Source organism: Natator depressus, chromosome 10 (assembly GCF_965152275.1).
Source record: "Natator depressus isolate rNatDep1 chromosome 10, rNatDep2.hap1, whole genome shotgun sequence".
NCBI classification, from domain to species: domain Eukaryota; kingdom Metazoa; phylum Chordata; order Testudines; family Cheloniidae; genus Natator; species Natator depressus.
In genome coordinates, this window is record NC_134243.1 from 75,559,801 (window position 1) to 75,584,019 (window position 24,219).

Here is a 24,219-nt window from a genome sequence, read left to right on the forward strand (position 1 = left end):
AACCTGCTAAATATTAGAAATCCATTTTACTAGAAAACTGAGATGCATACAGGTGAAGTGACTTGCCTCAGGCTACACAGTGAGCAAGTGGCAGAGTTCTAAACAGAATTAGGAGTCCTGACCTGCAAGTCTGGTGTTCCATTTCCCAATGACCACATTTCCAAAGGCAACCATGGCAAGAATGGCAAAACGGGGGGCAAAGTCATAATGTCATACAGATAAGTATTTGAACCTCCAAATATATATGAATGTAAAACATTGTTTCTAATACAGAGGCTAAATAACCAGCCAAAATTAAATGTCCCTTTCTTGAAGAATTTGAATTCTGGAAGGTGAATTTAATGGACGCCATGGTCAAGGTCTTTAAGAGGAATACAGCTGCTACTCAATCTGCTCAGTTTATCAAAAGGAAGATAAAGAGGTGATTGATTATGGTGTATAAGTACCTTCACAGGGAGATTACATCAGATACTTATGGACTCTATAATCTAGAGGAGAAAGGCATAACAGGAACCAAGATTAGAAGTTAAAGCTTGACAAATTCTAATTAGAAATAAGGCACAAATTGTTTACCAGTGAGGGCGATTAACCATTGGAACAGATTACCAAGGGAGCTGGTGGATTCTCCATCTTTTGCTTTCAGATCCAGTCTGGATGTCTTTCTGGAATATGCTTTAGCCAAACAAGTTATTGGGCTCAATACAGGGATAACAGGGTGAAGTTCTGTGTTACACAGGAAGTCAGACAAGATGATCTAATGGTCCCTTCTGGCCTTACAAAATCTATGAATATGGAAGAGGCTCTGGCAGGTTTAAAAAATGTAAAGAAATAAGTTTAAATAGTCAGGGGACAGAGAACGGCTGTACATTGCCCAAGAGCGGCAGGGGGAGGGGAGGTAAGCACAAATGAAAATGAGAAGAGAGTTTGGCCTGAGGAGTTTTGCTTGGGATAGTTTATTTTGAGGGGTTTTCACTTCCTTTCATAAATACTTGCTACATCTTTTATTGTGCCTCATTTGTGGGGTTGTGCATTTCTTCCGTCCAATTAAAAAAGCACATGGGTTATTGCTTGTGCCTACAACAAACACACCCAAAACCACTCAGCTTTGAATACTTCTGTTTATTCACACCAAGGAAGTGTGCAGCTAAATTATGTAGATACCTTTCAAATGGATGGGATAATTTTTACTTCAATATAATTTCCACATGCTCAGCAACCTTCATCATAAGGCTGCGTCTGTGTGGCAGCTACAATTAACCATACAGCGTGGCTGCCACTTCACCTTGATTCTAACATACATTGAAAGAAAACTCTCTGAAATGCGCTTATAAACCCCCCTTCCCCCCATGCAAAAGCTTCATCCTCCCAACAGCCTCCAAAGACCAATGCAGCTTACCCCAAATGGAGCCTAGATCAGTTTTTCCAGCCAGGCGTTTTCTGCTGTTGTGTGTCACCGACCAAAGAACTCACTTGGCATTAGCTACATATTAACATTCCCTGTATGTTATTTTGCAACCACATTGGGACGAGACCCATCAGTTTATGATTTGTTAGCACGCTGGGAACCCCGAGCTGCCAGTATTTCACTGACAAATGACCTTTTACACCTACTACAGATGTCAATGGTGGGTCCTGGACTCATCTGAATCCAAGTCTCAGTCAAGTATTAGACAGATGCACCATGTATTACTTACAGACTTACTACTTCTTTATTTTCACAGTTAGCTGTTTGGTTTTGCTTTGCATTTTTTCAAGTTCATAAACCTTATAAGATTGTTATGGAAAAATTAATTTACTATTAAACCTATTCAATCTGTTTCAGAATGGAACAACCCTCTCTTTTTGATTTTCATTTACAACTAGTTCTGTTCTGCTTGACTGGTTTTGTTTTTTCTATTTATAGCCAGCACAATTTTTTTTTTTTTTTTTTTTTTTACCATGGATACAGTACATATGTAAATTAACTAATGGAAAAATATATACATTTCACTCTGTAATGAGAACCTTAAATGATATTATTGCCATGGAGGATATATCCCTGTATTATAATAAAATATCAAGCAATAATCAACTGCTAAGATTTCTTTTCCACCAACAACACAAAAATAGCACCATACATAAGATAGTGAGAATCTACTCAGTAACACAATTGTGCAACTAGAAATGTACAGTACTTTAGTAACAGTACAGAGAGTATTGTTTACAATATGGAAATACCACCACTATAATCAAAGAGCATCAATCTCTTATGAACAACAACAACAAAATATCGTCATGACACTGAAATAAACAGTTTTCTTTTCACTGGTATGTAGTAACTGAGGACAGAGCATAGCTGTAAATTCATAGTAAAAGCATCTATAAAACGATACAAAGCAAAAGTGCAGAATTAAATGTTTTTGTTGATATTTTTGGCCATTACAAAATGGGATGGGATTTAGGGTCATCAGGAGATCAAGGAATACAAATGGTGCTCTGTTTTTAATGTAGGAGGATTTCTGCTCAGAAATAAACGGCATTTTTGCTCACACAGTCAAAAGAAATCCATCCATTAAACCAGCAGATTCATGTTCCATTATATGGACACAAACTTGGGGCCTGGCCCAAAACCCCACTGCTGTCTATGGGAGTATTTCTATTGACTGCAGAGGGGGCTGGATCAGGGCCTCCAGGAGGCAAAAAAACTCCCACTACTTAAGAAATCCATTTCTCATCACTCTGAACAGAATGAAAGGGTCTTGTGGTAAATCACATGACAGCATATCACATGACACAAGTAACATGCTGTCATAAACGACATGCGAGGATGTGGCATTTCACAGAGTCAAGCCACATCGTGAGCTGAAATGTTACCTTTTGAGAAAACCCCAAACCCTAAGAGGGATGCAAATCACTTTACCATGGGGGCCATGAATGGCAGAGTGAGATGCATGTTAGTAAACTGGGGTAAAGGGGTGTAATTTACATGTCAAGGGACTGAATGGGGAGAGTATGGCAGGAAAAGCTACTAACAGGCAGTCTTAAGGTAAAGCAGGCTCTCTCTGCTGGATCTGATACTTTCTTGCACTTTCTCATTACCTGTTTAGCTACCTACTCTGTCGGTTTTGTTTTTTAATACCGTGACCTTCAATCAGCTACATTCCTCCCTACCTCTCTTTCTGCATTAACTACACCATTTTATACTGACTTATGCTACTTGGTAACTTACACAACCAGCTATGTCCATCTGAATTTGGACCCAAGGTCAGAAGTAGGAGGAAAAGGTTTGATTCTGATTTTAAAAGAAACTTACCCAAAGAGCCATCGGAATAACAACCACCAAATTAGATCATTTCCCTCACACACAAAAAACATCTAGTATGCAGAATACAGATCTGTTGGGGCCAAGCACTTACAGAGCGGTAATTGTGTATGCAAATGTGCCTTTGTGCCTGCAGATCAGCACTTGGGTGCACAAGCCCAGCTGCACAAGCAAGGACACATTTTGCCCATGCAAATATGGATGCATATGCAGTTACCAGTCTGCGATGGAAATTAGATTCCTGTGTTTGAAAGCTCAGCCCTTAATAAAGCCATAACAAATTATTTCACTGAGCTCCTGGACACCAGAACAGTCTTAATAAGGGAGAAAATGTTGTTTAAAAATGTTAAGTACTAAATGCCTTTATCCCTCGGCACATTAAAGCAAGGCAATAACATGAGAGAGAAGCATGAGCCACGATGCTCACATTCAGATCCAGACTTTCCCCATGTTTAGTGCTGGGAACTGGGTTTTGTTCTGTGCCAATCTCCAAAATCATAAATATTAATATGTCTCTAGAGCGAGGACAAAGCTATAATTCACCCATACAGCTTGGCTCATTTCACAGAGCGTGAGCGTAACCTACCCACAGCATGCCTGGCAGCAGTGCTTGGCAAGGGAAAGGATGCATGTCTGAGGCTATGTCTACACTACTGCGGTAAGTCGACCTACGCTACGCAACTCCAGCTACGTGAATAACGTAGCTGAAGTCAACGTACTTTAGGTCGAGTTACCGTGGGGTCTACACTGGGGGGAGAGGGGGGTCGATGGGAGAAACTTTCCCGTTGACTTACCTTACTGTTCTCGTCGGGGGTAGAGTAAAGTCGACTGGAGAGCGATCTGCTGTCGATTTGGTGGGTCTTCACTAGACCCGCTAAATCGACCACCGGTGGATCGATCTCAGTGTGTGGATACCAGCTGTAGTGTAGACATAGCCTGAGTTAGATACGGCAGAGGGACACTGATCGACTAACACTCACTAAACCAAATTCGGCCCTGTGTGGAGCTCCCATTTAAATCTCAGGGAAGAATTTGGTCTGAAGTTTAGACATGTGTGAGATAATATCATTTACACAGCACTCTCCGACTGTCCTGATAAAAGGCACACCAGGTAACAAAGCAAAAGGAGACAAGACTGATGCTATGGCTACACTACGCAGCTTTTAGCGACATGGCTGTCTCGCTACGGCTCTGTCGCTAAAAGTCGTGCCGTGCAGCTGCTGTTTGTCAGCTCTCCTGCCGACAAAAAACTTCCACCCCCAACGAATGGCATTTGCGCTGTCGGCAGGAGAGCCTGGCACACTCTTCACACTGGCGCTTGTCCTTGACAAAACTTGTGTCTTTCAGGGTTTTGTTTTGTTTTTTATTAAAACACCTCCGAAAGACAAAAGTTTTGTCATTCAGTTGCCAGCGTAGACATAGCCTGAGTGTGAAACCCTAGCCCTACTGAAGGCAATAGCAGGTTTGCCATTTTGGCTTCAATTAGCCCAGAATTTCACCCTGAAAGTCTACTAACTGCTCCCTTTCTGTCTCAAAAGGATTTATGATGTATACATCCTAGAGAGGGGAAAGATCTGTTTGGTCTCTAAGTTACCCTTCCTGCAAATGCTGTTCTGATCTCTGTTTCAAGTATGTGCCAACCCTAACTGGTTTCACAATACCCTTAAGAAATAGCATTCTGTCTTATTATCAGATTGAATTCCAAAAATTGGAAAGAGCACGTTAAACAATCCCTCCCCAACAAACCCTATACATTTAAATGATTTCCAGCTACTTCCATCTCACGCAAGTGGTTCTGGCTTAAAATTAACTGTCTGCTCCTGGGTTAATGAGCTTCCATTTCTTTAAACTCGTTGAAGAGAATAAGGCATCATAAGAGAAAACATATGTGTTTTTTTAAAAAAGAGAGAGGGGATATGTTTTCAGACTCAGACAGGAGAAGGAATTCCCAATTAGGTGTTTTTTTTTTTTAAATTACATTAAATGGAACATTGCATAAAACTGTGCTGAGCAGAAATTTCGGAGACATCCATCCTCTGCTATCAGTTTTCACAAGCTTTTATAGCAAATCCCCCTTTTAAATTAAGCATTTCATTTGCGTGTGTCCCTCCAAGCCCACCCCACAGCATGCTAACTGTTGGGAATTAAGAGCATCAGATGGAAGCCAAGGTTGAAGCATTAAGTAATGTCTGCACGTTTGCTGAGTTATTTGCCAGAGGCTTTCCCCCACCGAGGTACACATGACTTTAGTCAATTTAATCACGTTGTAACTCTTGTCCTTTTTTTTTTTTTTTTTTAAATGGTAGCAAGCCATCCAGTGGCTGGTAATTAATATATTAAAGTAAAAAGCAGTAATGAAAAATGTAATGATGTCAAAACACAATAAAATTCTACGTGATTGGCTCCTTGAGATGACTCTTTTTTAAGGTGGATGAGTGGATTACTTTGGTACATCCAGTCTGCAGAATTAGTTTCAAGTCTTATTAGGTATGCTTTGGAATCCACCACATTGTAGCAACTCATTAAGTTCCAGTACTCAGACCTACTAGTTCGTGATTTACATAGAAATAGCTGTAATACCCTAAGCAGCAGCACCAGTTCATTAACTCTTCTGCTGCATCTTGTTTGCGTAAAAGTCTCTGCATGTCTGGCAGCAGCGTTGATACCATCTCATGTCCTGGCACAGGTTCTTCTCACGGATCACCCTGCAGTACACTGTCCACTGGTCCCCTGTACACTTGTATGTGAGAGCAGCTTCGGACAGAAATAGAAAGAAGAAGCCAGCATGTTAAGGAGAGCATCCCATGTGTGACCAAAATAACCCGAGCAGTAAATGAGGGGAGAGATGGCTAATCTTAGTCAACACTGCGATTTGGATGGCATACTTTATGCTCTAAGTAGGGTTGCTGCTGAAAAGATCAGGGCGACAGGGTGGTAGTGGCTTGTCTGACAAACGCAATGGAAAGAGCGATCATGGAGAAAACTGTTGCAAGGCTGGACAAGCAATAGTTGGGCATATCCTTGTGGGCCTTTAGGAATTCTCACACTGGATCAGATCATCTATTAGTGTCCTATTTCTGGCCCTGATTCAACAAAGCGCACACAGTACATGCTTAACTTTAAGCAGGTGAGTAGTCCCCGGGACATCAGTGGGGCTACACGCATGCGTAAAGTGAGATATGTGCTCAGTGCTTTTCTGAATGAGGCCTTTTTGACAATGCCCAGTACTAGATATTGCAGCAAAAGGGGAAAGAAGCCCTGTAATGGAAAATCATGAAGCAGCCTGCCGAGTGTGGTTAGAACATCCTGGGCAGAGGGGGGAAAGACCAATTCAAAAATCAGTGTGTTAAAAGCCAGATTCATAGAAAGTGAAAAACGGGACACTGGAGCCACTTGCTGTCATGACCCACAATTACAGCTGAGGGTGGGGTGCAGCTTTCCTTGTTAGGATAAATATTGCAATATTCTACAGTCATGGAGTAATATTTTCAAAAGTGCCCAAGGCCCAGATCCTCAAAGGTACTGAGGCCCCTAATTTCCACTGACATCAGTGGGAGTTAGGTACCTAAATGCCATTGAAGAGCTGGGTTTAAGTGGTTTGGGAGGTTTCAAACATGGTGTAGGCACTTAGGAGTTGTAATCTCATTAAAAACCAATGGGGCTTAGGCTCCTGAATGCCTGAGTCACTTTGAAAATGGGACTCAAGTTCCTAAGTCACTTAGGGTCTGTCTACATAGCAATTAAACATCCCTGGCTGGCCCATCTCAGCTGACTTAAGCTCATGAGGCTCTGGCTACCAGGCTGTTTAACTGTGATATAGACGTTCAGACTTGGGCTGGAGCCCAGGCTTTGGTCCCCATGAGCGGGGAGGGTCCCAGAACCCAGGCTCCCGCCCAAGCCTGAACATCTATACCACAATTAAACAGCTCCACAGCCCAAGCCCCACGAGCCTGAGTCAGTTGGCATGAGCCAGCTGCCGGTGTTTAACTGCAGTGTAGAGAGACCGTAGACACTTCTGAAAAGGTTACCTATGGTCAAAAACACTGCAGCCTAAAGCAGTGACAGAGCAGCATTTTATAATGATCATTATTTATTATTTGTATTACTGTAGCTCCTAGGAGTATCAGTCCTGAACCAGGACCACACTGTGATAGGTAATGTGCAAACCCAGAACAAAAAGACAGGCCCTGCCCTGAGGTGCTTACAATCTAATTCTGGATGGCTTTTGTAGCGTACGGGAGTATTTTTCTGTATGATTCTTATTAATGAGGCTTATATTGTGGAAAATAGAAACATCTGTTTAAAGATAACCAAATGATAACTTGTTTATCCAGAAGAAGAGCAAACCACTCAATGCTGATAATTGGTATATATTTTTGTTGATATCAAGTATCATTGTTGCTGGCACCGATAATTCCCCCAAGGCAGGTTTAGAAACATAAGCATCCCAAATTACTTGCAGATTACTTGCAGGGACTTCAACTGCACCACTCTACGAAATACAGCTTTGTGCTAAAATGTGAATTAGAAAAGATATCTCATCGGTGGATCAAAGACTTATTCTTCAAATGAAAACCTTCTATGATAAACTGTACATGCTAACATTTCTGGGAAATAGTCTCATATGTTTTTTATGTTTCTAAACAAAAGGATTTAGAAGCATTTTGAAGCTCTTCAGCTGGACCAGTGACACTCGTATTTTAAAAAGCGGTTATTGAAAGTACTATGGATTTTCAAGGAAAACAAATTCCAGCTCAGAAGCCTCACGTCTAGTCTTAAGTGTGGTTCTACTCGAAAAAGTGACTTTGTAAAAATGCCTCCCTTTCTGTTAATCAGATCTGCGCACTGTGTGTATATGCAGAGTCAGATCTACTGACTTCGGGGCCAAAAATAAACAGGACTGCTTCTTACTTCTGTGTGCGCTGCACAGCTGAGAGAGTGTGAACTGGAGTCCATTCTGGTGTGCTATCATCAGAATTGTTTAAATACTAGCCAGTTACACTGGAGGAAAAGGGAGTGCACTGAGGGCATAAATGGAAGGCAACAGTGTTGCACAAGTGTAGTTTATGGCCTAATGTGGCTTGTTGACTTTTTTTTACTAGTGATATGTGAGAAGGAAAAAAAACCCAGCTCAGCTGTCAGATCCCAGGTTGAACTTGTGGGGCTTGCTGTTAGAAAATGCATCTTTTACTTGTAAACTTAGCACATGTGACACAGAAAATAACGGAGACAAAAGAGCCATGGAACCCCATGATGGACTATTGCCAGAGTCACTTCTGAGTAGAACCACTCTTTAAATACAGAGTTGTGGTATCTCGGCAAATAGACAATTTATCACCAGCAGCCTCAGCTCAGCTGGGCAAACAGGAGAGGAGATCATTAAGGGAGTGGGAGAAAGAAAGAGTTAAAATGGAGACTCTCTCACTCCTTCCTCCGTGCCCAGAAATAAGTGATTTCAGCAAGTCCCATTCTTAAGTCAGCAACTAATCTGGGGAAGGTCTATCTTCCCTCCAAAAAGAACCACCTTTCCAAAAAGCTACAACCTTGGAAAATTCTACCTCCCAAAGTCAAATAATTTTTTTTTGGACAGATGAATAAAATATTATTGTATTCATCATCACTTATCATAGTGAAAGGCAGGTGAGAAGATTTTGTGTTTGGGCTGGATACATTTGCCAGGCTTTTCCATTTCAATTCATTCCCCCAATTTTATTAACCAAGCAAAATGCAACCCAAGTCACTAACATTCTCTGCTTATCCCATTTTACCCATCATGTGACAATATGTTTGAAGCTTGGAATGACGACTGAGTGTGGGTGAATGCCCTCCCCCAAAATTCCCAACCCCCTTCTCTCTGACCCGCAGATATGCCTGCCTGCTCCAGCTGGTCACTCAGGGAACATGGCTCTAGGAGTTCTGGCTTGGCGGAGGTCTCAGGCAGGGTGGAGCTACGAAGAATAAAGCATCTGTCTACTCTGGAACATTAATTACCCAGAGATTCTGATGGTCTCCATGCTTCTGTCTCTGATGAGCCATCTGGAACCTCGTTTCTGTAACATTCAGCACAAGGACTATGTTTCCCAGATACCTGGGCAGGATATATTTTCTGGCGTTTGATGGCTTCAGGTTGATTATTTAACCTCCCCAAGAATTGTAGCTCTGCATCCACCCACTCACCGAGTCTGGGCGAGGTAATTGTGTTGACATTTATCTTCTCATTGCAGGCCTCTTGGTGACACTGCCTGTAGGCTGCTGGCTTGGATAGGACAGGGCACTCGTTGCCATGGCGGCCGGTGACTTTGTGCATACACTGCACCACACGTGACTGGAGGCCCTTCCCGCAGGTTGAGGAGCACTGGAGAAGAGAGGGACATCTTAGTGCAGCGGTTCTCAACCTATTTACCGTTGTGGGCCGCATATGCAGCTGTCTGTGTGTCATGTTGGCCACATCCACACAATATATATACTACCTGTAGGGCCCTGAGGAGGTCACATGGGCTGTAGCTGTGTGTGGATTAGGCCACAGGTTGAGAACCACTGCCTTAGTGAGTCGCAGGCCAGCCCCGTGGCTTGGAAAGACACACCGACCACAAAATCGGGGACTGGAGCGAAGGGCACAGCGAACCCGCAGCAAAACTCGGCATGAGCGACTCAACAACAGCTGGCATAATGTCCTTCAGCTATCGTATTTGCCCCTGCTGAGTCTCCAGGCTGGCCCGTACCCACTAGACCTGTGTGCAGAGAGGAGCACCTGGCTACGTGGTAAGGTGGAGGGCAGCTGCCTTTGTGGCACCCTTCCTTCCCCCCCTCACTTCCGCCTTGTGTCTCTCTGGGTCCACCTACAAAGCCTCCCATCCTGAGTCAACAGGCTTGGGGTAGTGGCACTCGGTGCTCTAAAACAATGGTGTGGACACCGCTTTGAAGTTGCAGCTCAGGCGCTGAAGCCTAGCTGGGGGTGTGTGCGTGTGCGTGTGCGCGCGCGCGGAGGGGGGTTCAGTGCCTGAGCTTGCAGCCTGAGCTGCAACTTCAAAGTGCTGCCCCATGCAGCTATGTATAGAGTGCTAGAGCAAGCACCCCTACCCTGATTCTGCTGAGCCGCGCTGGGAGGCTCACTTTGGTGGGCTGTGTAGACAGGCTCTCACTAGCTTGTTAAAACAGCAGTATGGATGTTGCAGCTCCGGTGGAAGCTCGGGTTAGCCACCCGAGCTCACCCCCAGGGGGGCAGGTGGGAATGAGAGACCGAACTGGCACCTGCGCTGGCACTGTTACTTCTAGTGCGCTCCCTAGAGTGGAGATCGCATGAGTCTGGCTACCCAGGCTGGGAGGCTCGCTCCTAACTGCAGTGTAGACATAGCCTAACCTTTTGGAATCTGGGTGAAAGGGCAGGCAGGGAGGGGCAGAAAAGGGACACAGTTCACCCCACCAGCCACTCAAGGGCATACATGGAAAACTTATATTGCCAGAGGCTGCATTAGCTTCTCCATTGCATGGAATCCCACTTTGCTTTCCATGAGGAATCCCCAGAGACCCAGTGGCTCCAATGGAATCCCACTGGCTGAGTTCCTAAGGGTGACCTCTCCACAACACAGAGTCTCGCGAAGTTCCTGCACAGCAGATCAGCAGTCTCGCAAGTGGTATGGCAGTATAAAACAAGAGAGGTGGGCAACTCTAGTACTCAAAGGTCCCTTTCCTCCCACATACAAAGACTACAGGGGAAACAGAGAAGCTGGCGTTTCAGTATACAGGAGGAAACATCAGGTATCCAAGTATTCAGCCTCCTCTATTCCTGCAAGTCCCTCTGGCTCTTGCTTGCCTTCCAGGGAGCAGTTGGAAATTGCTCTCCGTTAGCTTGGCTTTTATTTGCCAGAAGGCCAGATCCGTTTATGCGCTTTCTTTGTTGCCATACAATTGGAGTCCCCGCCCCTTTCCTGCTGCCCCACGCTCGTGATTTACAATGTCCCACTTGCAAGTGGCTCAACTTTAATAAAGGGAACGCAGCAAGCAGAGTGCAGCACCCCAGCTGGAGTTAATAAAAGAACCTTGCATTTAAAATAAAGAAACAATGAGTTGCAAGACTTTGGCAGGGTGCCTATGTCTGCTAGTGCCACACACAAACCAAAAGGAGGAGGGAGGCATCCGAGATGATGTTGGGCTGATATGGCAAAGAGCGTGTTGATTCCTCTCTGGCTTTCCTGAGCCTTATTGGGGTAGCACAGCTATCCCTGGCCAAGAACCGCCAGTCTCAGGGTGATGATCCTTACTGATTAAACCCAACATTTAAGAAGATCAAAAAGATACACTTCAGGTGGGATGAAGATGGATAGAGAGATTGGCTGACAGATAAAACGGAAGTACCATCAAAAACCAAACCGTTGCTTTAAGCCACAACCTAGAATAGGGGCAGTGCCTACTGCCTGCTGCAGAAGAGCCGAGCCATGGGTCTTGCCCTCCCTGTGTTGCTAGAAATCTCAGGTGTTTCTGCTCAGAGAATACACAGCGAAAAGAGCGTGGCTTGGTCCCCGCATAGGAATGCGAAGAGGTTTTTGAGGGAAGGCTCCTTGCACTCTTTCCCTTCCTTGCTGACCAATGAAGGGCTAGATGCCACCTGGCTTCAAATTATCAGAGCCATGGAAAATAGGGATGGTGAAACAGTTCTTCTGAATTGCTCTGCACTCAGGTATCACAGTGATTTAAATCCTTAACTTTATTTCCAGGAAAGAGTAGGTCTGGGGTGGGGCTTTCCCCAGCATCCTCTGTGGTGAAGGCTGATATGTAGAATCATTTAGATTCGTAGCAATGTCCTTATAGTCTTTAATTGCTCCCTTTGGTGGCCCAGCGGAAGCACCGCTTCTCATAGAGGTTTCCTGCTTCTGATATAATCACTGAATTCCTTGTTACTTGTTTTTATGCTGCGAGTTATATTTGCGCTTCAAATTCCATATTAGCCTTCTCACTTCCTCCTAATGTACTGCCTGCCATATTTCACACTCCTAGTTACTGACTTCACTATGGCTGGATTTTCTGAAGGATCTCTGGCTTGAATAACCTCTTGGCCTTTACTATTTATTCCTTGCCTTCCTGGTCCCTTTGTGTTCCAAGGAATGCATGGCTTCTGAGACTCTATTATTGCTTCCTGAAAGTAGCATCCATGCCACATGTAAGATGGATAAAGACAGATGGACAGGGGAGTACGAGGAAACAGTGAGACAAATATAATATGGCCACTATCTCCTGATGGCTACACCATAGTTACTTTTTGTACCACCTCCTGCATGTTACTTAGGACTAAGTAAAGAATAGCCCCTCCCCGCCTTGGGGGCTCTACAACTAGTTCATAGAATCTCAGGGTTGGCAGGGACCTCAGGAGATCATCTAGTCCAACCCCCTGCTCAAAGCAGGACCAATCCCCAACTAAATCATCCCAGCCAAGGCTTAGTCAAGCCTGACCTTAAAAACCTCTAAGGAAGGAGATTCCACCACCTCCCTAGGGAACCCATTCCAGTGCTTCACCACCCTCCTAGTGAAAAAGTTTTTCCCAATATCCAACCTAAACCTCCCCCCTGCAACTTGAGACCACTGTTCTTGTTCTGTCATCTGCTACCACTGAGAACAGTCTAGATCCGTCCTCTTTGGAACCCCCTTTCAGGTAGCTGAAAGCAGCTATCAAATCCCCCCTCATTCTTCTCTTCTGCAGACTAAATAATCCCAGTTCCCTCACCTCTCCTCATAAGTCATGTGCACCAGCCCCCTAATCATTTTGGTTGCCCTCCGCTGGACTCTTTCCAATTTTTCCACATCTGAGTTGTTTCAACAAGGAACCATTTAAGGTATCAGACTGTGGCCCACTGTAACATTTGACCAGTTTATATGCATGGAGTTGATGTCTCAAATGGCAAAGGTTTCATTAGATTTGGTTGCCACTTTGATCTCTCCCAACGTTTTCATCACATTCTCCTGATGTGGAGGCTGGTAGTATAACGTTACTGGCTTATTTGCATTCGTAGAGCTTGGAAAATTAAAATCCAGTGCCGATTCAACTGGATGATCCTTTCCACTCACCCAATGAAATACAACAATAATCAATAGGACATGGGTAGCTTTACAAACATTAAAATTAATTCTCACAACACACCTGCGAGGTAAGTGAATAATGTATCTCCCTTGGACAGATGGTGAGGCGGAGATACATAAAGATTAAAATGACTTAGCCAAAGCCACAGAGTTCTGTGTCAGGAGAAGAACATGGAAGCTCCATGGCTCTCAGTCCTGCGTCTCTCTCCATGAGAGTCCTTTTTTTTTTTGGCTTGCTATATTTTTTTAATATTCCTACCAAAAATGGATTTTTCATATAAAGTGTGTTAATATTTTCAGTCACTGAGTTACAAATGTTCATGAGCGTGTGTGTTTCTGTCTGAAGCTGTTAGCCAGCAAGGAGGGCAGGCCATGAAACTTTTTCCACAGACATTGCCAACTCCACTCCTTAGACAAATAACAGCAGAGTTTTTGCCCTAAGCAGTTTGATTCCTTCTCTTGGGAGACTGGGATCATCACCTATGCTATGCAATTAGTCTTTCACAGCCAGGAAGACAGATTTTAACATCTTTCTTGAACTTTTCAGGCTTGGCAGCTAAAGTAGGGTTGGACATCTGGCTTATTGTAAGAAGAAATTTTCAACTCTATACTTGGATAGTCTCTTTACAAAGGAATTTCAATAGGAAATAGGAATAGATACAAATTACATAAAAGTGGGGGGGATTTCTTACTCACGCTGTACCGTATTCAGAAGAGCTGACATTGATAAAAATAGCAGGGAAATCAAACTCAAAGTGACGCTTCCCATAAATACTCCTGGCTCCTCTTCTGCTTCTGGGTAAGTATACCCATTGCCACAGCACCTCTGCCCCTCTCCCATGCTGGGGGAGCCGGTAAGTATACACATGGCTGGAGCAATTCTGTGGGCCAGACTCGCTGCAGGTTCTGCCAGCACAGACCCTGGTACAGGGCCCCCAGGGAGGTAAAGTCTACACGGGGCATGGCAAGTTCCAGTGGAGGAAGGCGGCTGCAACCTCCTCTCCAATGGGAGATTCACAGGCAACCAATGCAGCAAAACTCACTCCAGAGAAGGGTGTGGCCTGAGCTGGTGGGGGTGTACTGAGTCAGCTCTTCTTCTAATGCCGCTTCACCTGGTGCAGCTCCATTGTGCATGCTGCTTTCCCACTGTACCAGAGGAGAGCAGCAGTGGAAAGACTGTCTGCCCTGCCTCAGGGATGAAAGCCCCATGGGATGCAGAACTCCTTCTCCAGGCACTTAGGCCAGATGTGACAAATTGTGCTTAGTATATTTAAAATATTTGTCAGCAAACACTGGACTTGATTTTTTTGGTAGGCATCAGACCATTACATTATTATTAGCAAAACAATTTGTACCTGTAGGGCATCTTCTTGAGGACCGCAGGGCTTTACAAACACTGATTAAGCCTCACAAGATGCCCAGGTGTCTACATGGATGTGGAAACTGAGGCTTAAAGGAGGTGAAATGATTTGCAAAACTTGCTGCATCAGTGGCAGAGCCAGGTACAGAACCCAGATCTCCAGAGTCTTTGTCCTTTAACTACTACTAGACCGTACTTCTCCTTTAGAATGCCCTTGTTCCAATATCGAGAAAAAACCGGGACAGAATACCTTATGCATTCATCCGGACGTATATACAGCCCCCTTGTGGATGACAAATGCTTCTGATGTCACTGGTAGAGGCTTTGCCTCAAAAAGGTACTTCTTCAAACAGAAGGTCACGGCTTTCCAGCTCATCCAATTTTGCCAACCCACTGAGCTAGTTGGCAATGTTTTTAAGGGACTGGCCTGTTCCCGAATGAGATAATTCAAGATGACATCAGTGATGGTGACCGGCTTGAAAGCAAGTCATATTCATTAGTTACCACCCATGCCCTTGGCCTCTGGTGTTTAAAGGTATCTGCTTCTTTCCAGTTCTGCTGAAAGTTACTGGAGCCAAGGGGTCACATTTTACCAAATCTGCCTGTACAATTTATGAATTTTACATGAGATTATTTATGCTCTGTATGTAAACTTTACCAAGCTACAAAATCCATTTTGAATGACAAGCCCCTTTGCCTTCTCTGTTGTCTGTTTGCCTTCATGTTGGGTTGAAATTCCAATGCCTGGCAGCAAAAGAACAACAAAGGAGGGTCATTGACAAGGAACGGCTCTCAATAGACAGCCTCCCAAGCAGAAAAACTGGTTTATCAGGGGAGAGGTTACCTAGCAATAGAGTAATCTGGTAGGGGGGTCTCTAGTAACCTGAGGAGGTTGATCAGTAGGTTACCTGATATTTTTCTTCAGCCATGTTTTTCCAGCTCAAGCAGTCTGATGAGTGACTGAGAGGAGGTATTTGACTGTCTGCTTCTTCCCAATTCTGCTAAAATTACTGGAGCCAAGGTATAACATGGTGGTGTCTCTAACATTTTATATCTCGACTCCAGAGTTCAAACACTTCAGGATTTTAAGAAAGGGTGGAAGTATTTTTTTCCCCGGCTGTTCTCATTTCCTGCATGTGCAAAAGTCAGAAGGAAAATGAGGCAAGTTCCTGGAAGGGAATTTGTGCTGATTGACAAAGGCCTTGTAGGCTCTGTGCTCCCTGGATTTCAACAGGCTTCAATGTGGGGTGTTGAGGGTGAGGTGATGAGAGCAAGGTGATGAGAGTTGTTGCTTCAGTCCCTAGTGTCAGGCTTATAATGAACATTGCTAATTTAAACTCTTCAGCTTCACAGCAACTCAGCAGCGAGCACGTTCATAAACTTCAGGGCAACTTCCACGGCTGTATAATTAACTATGCACTGAAGAATGAAATGTCTGTCTTTCTACGGATAAGATCTAATTGCCCAAAGCATCTTGTAAGCGATTTCTCAATATTTCATAGGGAAAAAAAAACCCAGAAAACCTATCTGGTCTTGTTAGCAGCAATCTTTCATTTGAAGACTTTTGTCAAGTGACTGATTTGTTTAATTTAATCAAGAAAAAATGTCTGCTCCTCTGACTCAGTAAACTGAGTTGGAAGAAACAATAAATTATAACAGAAAATGCTCATGGCAGATGCAACAGTACCTCATAACTTTAAGAGAGGCACAATTTTTTCCAACTGCCTAGAGCTGTGCTTTCAAACTGAAGCCTGGATGACCTAAAGAACAAGACAGGACCAGCGCTTCCAGAAGGTCTCAATGCATAATTAAACTAGACTTCCCCATTCTGAAGAGCCCCATTATCTGCAGAGTTCAGAGGCTGAAAGAGGCTAGGTTTAAATCCATGGTTATTCTGGAGAAGTAACAGTGCCGCAAAATGCTGTGCGTGCACTATGGCACACAGCAACACAGAAATGTGATTGGTTTAATTTGATCTACCTGTAAATTTTAAGGACAGATGTAGAGACCAGGATGTGGGCAAGCAGGCCTAGTTATTAAAGCCAGGGTCAGAAGCCAGGAACCAAGGACAGGGTCAGGATAGCACCAAGAATCAGAGTCAAGAGTTGAGTCAAAGAGTGAGCTGGAATCAGTATAAGGAGTCACACCGCGGGTCAGGAATGGAGTCAGAGTCAGAGAGTCATGCCAAGGGTCAAGGTGGAATCAGGAACCAAGAACCAGTCCTGGGGGTCAAGCATAAGTCAGAGTCAGATAGCAGGGCCAAAGGTCAAGCCAGAGTCAGGGTCCAGTACCAGCAGTACATCAGTTCACTCAGGTGCTCAGACAAGTTCCTGTGCCTTCTGGCTTAAGTACTGCATCCAGGTCAGTCAGTGGGGCTGGGTGTCTGTTCCAATCAAGAGCTTTGTGAGTGGAGCCTGTGGTGGGCCAGAGTTCTGCTAAATCCCTCCCTTGCTGGTTCTGGAGCACTGTGAGGTGGTGGCTGTGGTCTGGGCACTGCCTGAGGACCCAGGGGCCTGGGTTTGAGACCCGTAATCCCTCACAACAAGACCCTACAAGAAATGGCTGCAAACTTTGTGCTGAGTAATAGAAGCCCAACTGTGAAATGTACATGGGCCGACTAGCCTATATGGTTCCATGTTCCAGCATGCTTAGCTCTCCTTACAGAGATGTATTTGCATTCAGGCCAGGCCCCCAGCTGATATAAACAGGCATTGCTCCACGAGTTTCCCTATCTGCAGGACTTTAATGGAGCTATGCCTATTTACACCAGCTAAGAATATGGCCCTCATTTTTAAAGAATTTCTTGGGAGCTTGGGCTAGTCTGAACACTCTCTTTAGTTATGTATCTATTAATTAATGGTGCTTAACTGCAATTTACAAACTACTGAGAATTTAAGCTGAAGATTCTGCTGGGTGTGTTTAAATTTAGCAAGATACTGTTTATCTTCGCCCTCTATGTACCACAGATATTCCCCCCGCTCCGAGTCACCACTGGATGGAGAGCGGCTCAGCTTAGACAACACTGAAAAAGCGCTGGTCAACCCTTGCACTGCCCTCCTTGTAAACACAGTGAGACCAATGACCGGATGCTTTGATGCTAACTGGTCGTCAAGGTGCTCTGGAAAATTGTTTCCTTAATTTCTCTTTGGACATCATAAATCCTGAAAGGCTGTTAGAAAGAATGCAAAATTATAGGGAGCCGCCAACAGATGTTTCTACAGGAGATATCTGTACGTGTAACATCTGTCTGACTCGCACAAAGATACACTGATTATCATGGGGTTTCAATCTGCATAATTACCCTCAGGCTGGGCACCATGAGTGATAAATGGTGAATTACTTGCTGCATGTACCTCTTATTGGAAAAATAATCCTGAATTCTTTACCACAATGTCAGGGGAACTCAAGAATTGGAACAGAATGTCAATGATTAACAAGCTCTGCCTCGTACACCTTTTTTTTTTTATCCCCCATCATATTATTTTTGTTTTTAAAGCTAAAATAGTTGTGACGAAATTCCCTACGAAATCCATGGACTCTGGTGGAGGCTTTAAAGAATCACAGAAGTGTATGGCTGGAAGGGACCTCAAGAGGTCTAGTTCAGCTCCCTGCACTGAGGCAGGACCAAATATATACCTAGACTTTCCCTCACAGGTGTTTGTTTTTAAAGACCTCCACTGATGGGGATTTCAGAAGCTCCTTTGGAAGCCTATTCCAGAGCTTAACTATCCTTATATAGTCAGAAAGCTGTTCCTACTGTCTAACCTAATTCTCCCTTGCTGCAGATTAAGCCCATTGCTTCTTGTCCGACCTTCAGTGAACATGGAAAACAACTGATCACCATCTGCTTTAGAACGGCCCTTAACGTACTTGAAGACTTATCTGGTCCCCTCAGTCTTCTTTTCTCATGACTACACGTGACCAATTGTTTTAACCTTTCCTCATAGGTCAGGTTTTCTAAACCTTTTAGCTTTATGGTAGTTCTCTTCTGGACTCTCTCCAATTTGTCCATATCTTTCCTAATGCATGGTGCCCAGAACTGGGCAGAGTATTCCCGCGGAGGCCACATCAGTGCCAAGTAGACTGGGACAATTACCTCCCATATCTTACATACGACTCTCCTGTTAATTGCTGGCTCATATTCCATTTGTGATCCACTCTAACCTCCAGATGGTTTTCAGCAGTACTGCTGCCTACCCAGTTATTCCGCATTTTGTATTTGTGCATTAGATTTTTCCTTCCGAAGTGCAGTACTTCGCACGTGTCTTTATTAATTTCATCTTGCTGGTTTCGTATCAATTTTCCAATTTGTCAGGGTTGATTTGAATTCTAATACTGTCCTCGAAAGAGCTAGCAACCCCTCCCAGCTTTTATAAGCCTACTCTACTCCATTCTGCAAGTCATTAATTCTCTATAAGAAAAATGCACTTAATGAAGTAGCCCTTTTAATTAGAACAATTATTCTTAGCAATTAACCCAACGTTCTATTGTTGGAAATCATAGCCAACCTCTGAGAATCCCACTAGACAAGAACACATTAGGATTTGCTCCACTTCAAATGGAATACTAATGACTACAGCCTTGACACTGACAACAATCCTACTTACTGCTTTACTAGTGATAATAATTTGTATTTCAGTAGCATCCATTATTATTATTATTATTTGTATTACTATAGTGCCTAGGAGTCCCAGTCATGGATCCAGACCTCACTGTGCTAGGAACTGTACAAAAAAAAAAAAAAAAAGCAAAAAGACAGTTCCTTCCCTAAGATGCTTACAATCTAACGATAAGACAAGAGACAACAGATGGATACAGAGACACATCCGATGAAGTGAACTGTAGCTCATGAAAGCTTATGCTCAGATAAATTTGTTAGTCTCTAAGGTGCCACAAGTCCTCCTTTTCTTTTTGCGAATACAGACTAACACGGCTGCTACTCTGAAACTGACAGGGGAATACAAGAAAACTATAGACAATACTGGCCAGCATGAGAAGCTAGAGACTCAGCAACCTGACTGTTGATCAGGGTCCCCCTGTACTATGCATTGTGCAAAAGAGACAGTCTCTGCAACAAAGGGTTTACAGTCTAAACAGGCAAGCCAGGGAAAAAGTGAGAAGGGAATCAAGAGGCAGAGGAAAGTGAAATGGCTTGCCCCAGGTCACGCAGTAGGTCAGTGGCACAGTCAAGAATAGAATTCAGGTCTCCTAACTCCCAAACCAGGGCCCTGTGTACTAGCTCATACTACATATCTATTGTCCCCTGTCCTTCTATTTTCTTTGTAAAGACAAGGGGTGAAATCCTGGCCCCCCTGGAAGTCAGTGGTAAAATTCCGTTGCCTACAGTGGGGCCAGGATTTCACCCAAGAAAATCACGGTTGTGGATCAGGTGTTTTTTATGCATTCAGACTTGCTTGATCACTTCATTAGGGCTGCATTTTCAAAGGAGCTCCAATGCCATCACTAAAACGCCAGGCTCAGTTTTGCATGTCTAAGTTTTGCCTGTACAATTTCTCAATGTTCAGTTGTCCCATGTGCAAAGTCTCAAGCTTTCATACTGTAGAATACATTTATGCATTCATTAATTATTTCTCATCTGGTGCTCATCATCATAATATCCGAGAACCTCACAATCCCTCTGTAAGGTAGGCAAGTGTTACTGCTCCTGCTGGGGAGGAAACTGAGGCACAAAGAGGTCCAAGGCCACAAAGGAACTTTGAGCCGCACCTTTACAGCACAAGTATCAAAAGTCTTTATCTTTCAATATCACCTATTTCTTATCTCCAAGAACTATTGCTCTCCCAAGACTGGTATTAACAAACCAGGAGGTCTGGTCCCTGCTGGAATGCCACTGGGATAATGTTGAAGGAAGAACAGGCCTTACAATTTTGTCTTTAAAACCAAAATTGCTTGGACTAATAAAGATGCTAAGCTACCTTGAAATACAGTAATTTTTCTACAACAATGCAATCAGTTCTACTTGTTAGCAGGATGGTCACATTTGACATTACTTTGGCTCAGACCATTATCCGACTGCAGTAACTGTATGGTACATTATGCATTTCTGAGGGATGTTTTTCTAAGGTGTAAATATCTCACTGACATTGACAACCCGATGAAAGAGAAGCAAGCTCCAGAATTACCTGACAAAAGCTCTCAGCTCAGGAATCAGCCAGCACTTCAGCTGATGAAGCAAGTACATTCATGGAAGGTTGTGGGAACCGCCACACAAAAGCAGCTCTTGAAGTACACATCCAAGGTTTAGCAATTAGTTAAAAGCAAAGCCTTGAATGAAACAAGCATTTCATTCATGTGTGTCCCCTGAAGAGCAAGCAGGTTAGCACCTCCCTGGGGCTGGCTACAAAACAATTTTGGGAAGACAGTTGTGCAGTGGCAGCAGGAGCATGGATGTGTGGAGAGTGGGTGGGCCAATCAGTCAAGACTCAGACTTGAAAGGAAATCCTTGAAGAAGTTTGGTTACTCCTTACTAGGACCACATTGAGCTATTTGTAGAGAAAGGCCTTGTCTACTTAGGAACTGGCACCAGTTTAACTATAGATGTGTTTTTAAACTGGTGCAATCTCTGTGTAGATGCCCTTATTTTGGGCTATGAGTGGCTTATTTCATAGAATCATAGGGTTAGAAGAGACTGCAAGGGTCACCCAGTCTAACCCCCTGCCAAGATGCAGGATTTCACGTTAGCTTAACACGGTAAAACACCAGAAAAGGCTACACAGCAAACTCAGGGCACGGTGAGTAGAAAGAAATTCCAATATCAACTCCACTGACAGCGAAGAAGAAAGAAAAATCAACAGTCCTGGATCATCACCACCTACAGACCTAAAAGTGGCAATTCTTCAACAAAAAAACTTCAAAAACAGACTCCAATGAGAGACTGCTGAATTGGAATTAATTTGCCAACTGGATACAATTAACTTAGGCTTGAATAAAGACTGGGAGTGGATGGGTCATTACACAAAGTAAAACTATTTCCCCATGTTTATTCCCCCCACCACCCCCCGCTGTTCTCAGACGTTCTTGTCAAGTGCTGGAAATGGCCCACCTTGATTATCACTACAAAAGCTCCCCTCCGCTCTCCTGCTGGTAATAGCTCACCTTACCTGATCACTCTCATTACAGTGTGTATGGTAACACGCATTGTTTCATGTTCTCTGTGTATATAAATCTCCCCATTGTATTTTCCACTAAATGCATCTGATGAAGTGAGCTGTAGCTCACGAAAGCTTATGCTCAAATAAATTTGTTAGTCTCTAAGGTGCCACAAGTCCTCCTTTTCTTTTTGTGGATACAGACTAACACGGCTGCTACTCTGAAACACGTCTAAACAGCAATCCTTGAGTGCAAAACTCTGATTTCATGCCAAAAGCCTCAATGCAACGAAACCACTGGGAATTCAATGTTGTAAACAAAATCCACTTCACTATAAGAGCAGACGGGCAAAGCCAGGGATGGTTTCTGCTTTGTAAAACAAAAGCTATGGCTGGCTAAGAGCCATGTCTCTTTCACGCCAAACCCGCCCCCAAAGGAAGTTGAATAAACAGTGACCAGTTTAACGCACCACCATTTAAAATGGTTCCTTTCCAGTCCTTAACCCTATGGAGCCAGCATTGCATCCTTCCTTTTGTATGCTTATTCTGCAGGGGGGATCCCCCTCCTGTCAAGGAATCCTTGGCTGGTGTAAAGCTGATACATCCAGGTTCGTGCGATCTGCTCCCAGCCCTCTGGCACAGAGAGGTATTGGGGGTGAGCGGATGACATAAGGGTTGTGACTTGAGCTTCTGGATTGCTGGCCAGTAGAACAATCTGTAGGGAACTATTACTATCAACATAACTTAGAGTAGGCCTTGGGGTTGGTAACTACGCTTTGCGAAGTTACACTGGAGGCTGATCTGGCCCCTGGTCAGCCCCAGGACTGGGGAAGTGGAAAGTTGGCTAAGAACCACATTCCCTCCCCACAGCTGGGTCCTACACAGAGCACATCTCATCCATGTCATTTCAATTTCTATATTTTGCATGCTTCTTAGGGCAGCCAACTAGCAGCAGACACTCCTCTGGCCAAATTTCCAACATCCGCTTCTGTGCAACAATTTTGCATGTGCAAACTGCAATTTGTGCATGCAAACTGGTGTGCAATCACTACCATAATTTGTGTGCCCATACAAAAATGGGCATGCACCCACTTTTGCAGGGACATTAGTTGTATGTGCAGAAATCGGCTGCCAGCTGCGATGCTTGGCTTCGGATCTAAATTACTGTCCATCCCTTATAATTTTCTATCCAGAAAAGTGAATTGAAGAAGAAAAGTTATTTTCCCCAAGGCATAAGAAGATGAACTTAATTCTTGATAAAGGTCACAATCAACAAGTTGTCTGTGGTTTATTATAAACAGATGGCAGGTCAAGCTGTGACTACGTAATGAATGCTATAAAAAAGGACAGTGTGCTTCTGTAGTCACAACAGCTTTGAATACACCTCCTAAACTATAGCTGTCATTGATTTGCTCTTCTTATCATGTAATGTGAGTTAATCATCAAGGGCAAGGAGTACAGAAGGATTTTCAGATGCTCCCAAACACTAGTAACTCAGAAAACAGGTCTTTCCCTAGAATTAGGAAGAAAGGCTTGATTGTACAGTACTCACTGAAGAAAAATGTCTCAGTGCACTGCACAGTGTTTTTATTTCTTTTAGACAATACAATTTACTGCAAGTAACTGCCAAAATAATGCATTTGCAATTAGAAAGTCCTTGTTACCACAATCATGACTAATAACCCTTGATCCTCAGTTTGAAACATTTCAATATTTGGCATAAACACAATGCTATTCTAAGAGGAAAACAGACTCCCTGCAGCAATTTTAAACATTCACCTGTGATGAGTACCTGCAGGCAGCCTTACCTAGGCTGAGAAAAGGACTGGAAAGAAATTGGCAACTGTTGATTGCCAGGGATGACGGGTGGCTATAGGTAATTTTTCAAATGTGCTTTATCATTCATGACATTATTTGACAGCAAGAATATTTTTAATCACATTTTGCCAAGGCGTTTCCTACTAGGGCTTCGCAATTTGTTCCAGTCAGTAAGGGGTTCTGGGTTCCCATGTACCCTCTGAGATGCATGCCAGCCAAGTGTTTGAAATAGAAATGGGTAAAAGAATGATTCTTCCCCAAATCTCCCTTCACCACACAATACAGTCTCAGCTCAGACATTTATATTTGTCCTGAGAACCTGGTCCTTACTGCACAAAACCAAAGGGTCTTGCTCAACACAGTAGGTCAGATTCTGATCTCAGTTACACTGATGTAAATCTGGAATAACTCATCTGACTAAATTAATCTGGATTTACACTGTTGTAACTGAGATCAATATCTGACCCACTATGTTGAGTGAGGTCCTTGGGTTTTGACCCATGGATTGTAGGGAATCATTATAGTCAATTACCCTGGATGTACGTAAGTGTAAATGAGAT

At 43.7% G+C, this 24,219-nt stretch overlaps 1 protein-coding gene across 3 annotated transcripts in view; it reads right to left on the reverse strand.

Annotated features, from left to right (window-relative positions):
- Positions 1-1,881: 1,881 nt before the first annotated feature.
- Positions 1,882-24,219, reverse strand: part of ADAMTS17 (ADAM metallopeptidase with thrombospondin type 1 motif 17) — a 259,492-nt gene continuing 237,154 nt past the window's right edge. For all 3 annotated transcript variants that reach the window (XM_074966538.1, XM_074966537.1, XM_074966539.1), the window contains 2 exons: positions 9,479-9,656; positions 1,882-6,055 (listed from right to left, as the gene is read on the reverse strand). In XM_074966538.1, the coding sequence (XP_074822639.1) occupies positions 5,904-6,055; positions 9,479-9,656 (330 nt within the window). In that variant the 3' untranslated portion in view covers positions 1,882-5,903. The remainder of the gene's footprint in view (positions 6,056-9,478; positions 9,657-24,219) is intronic.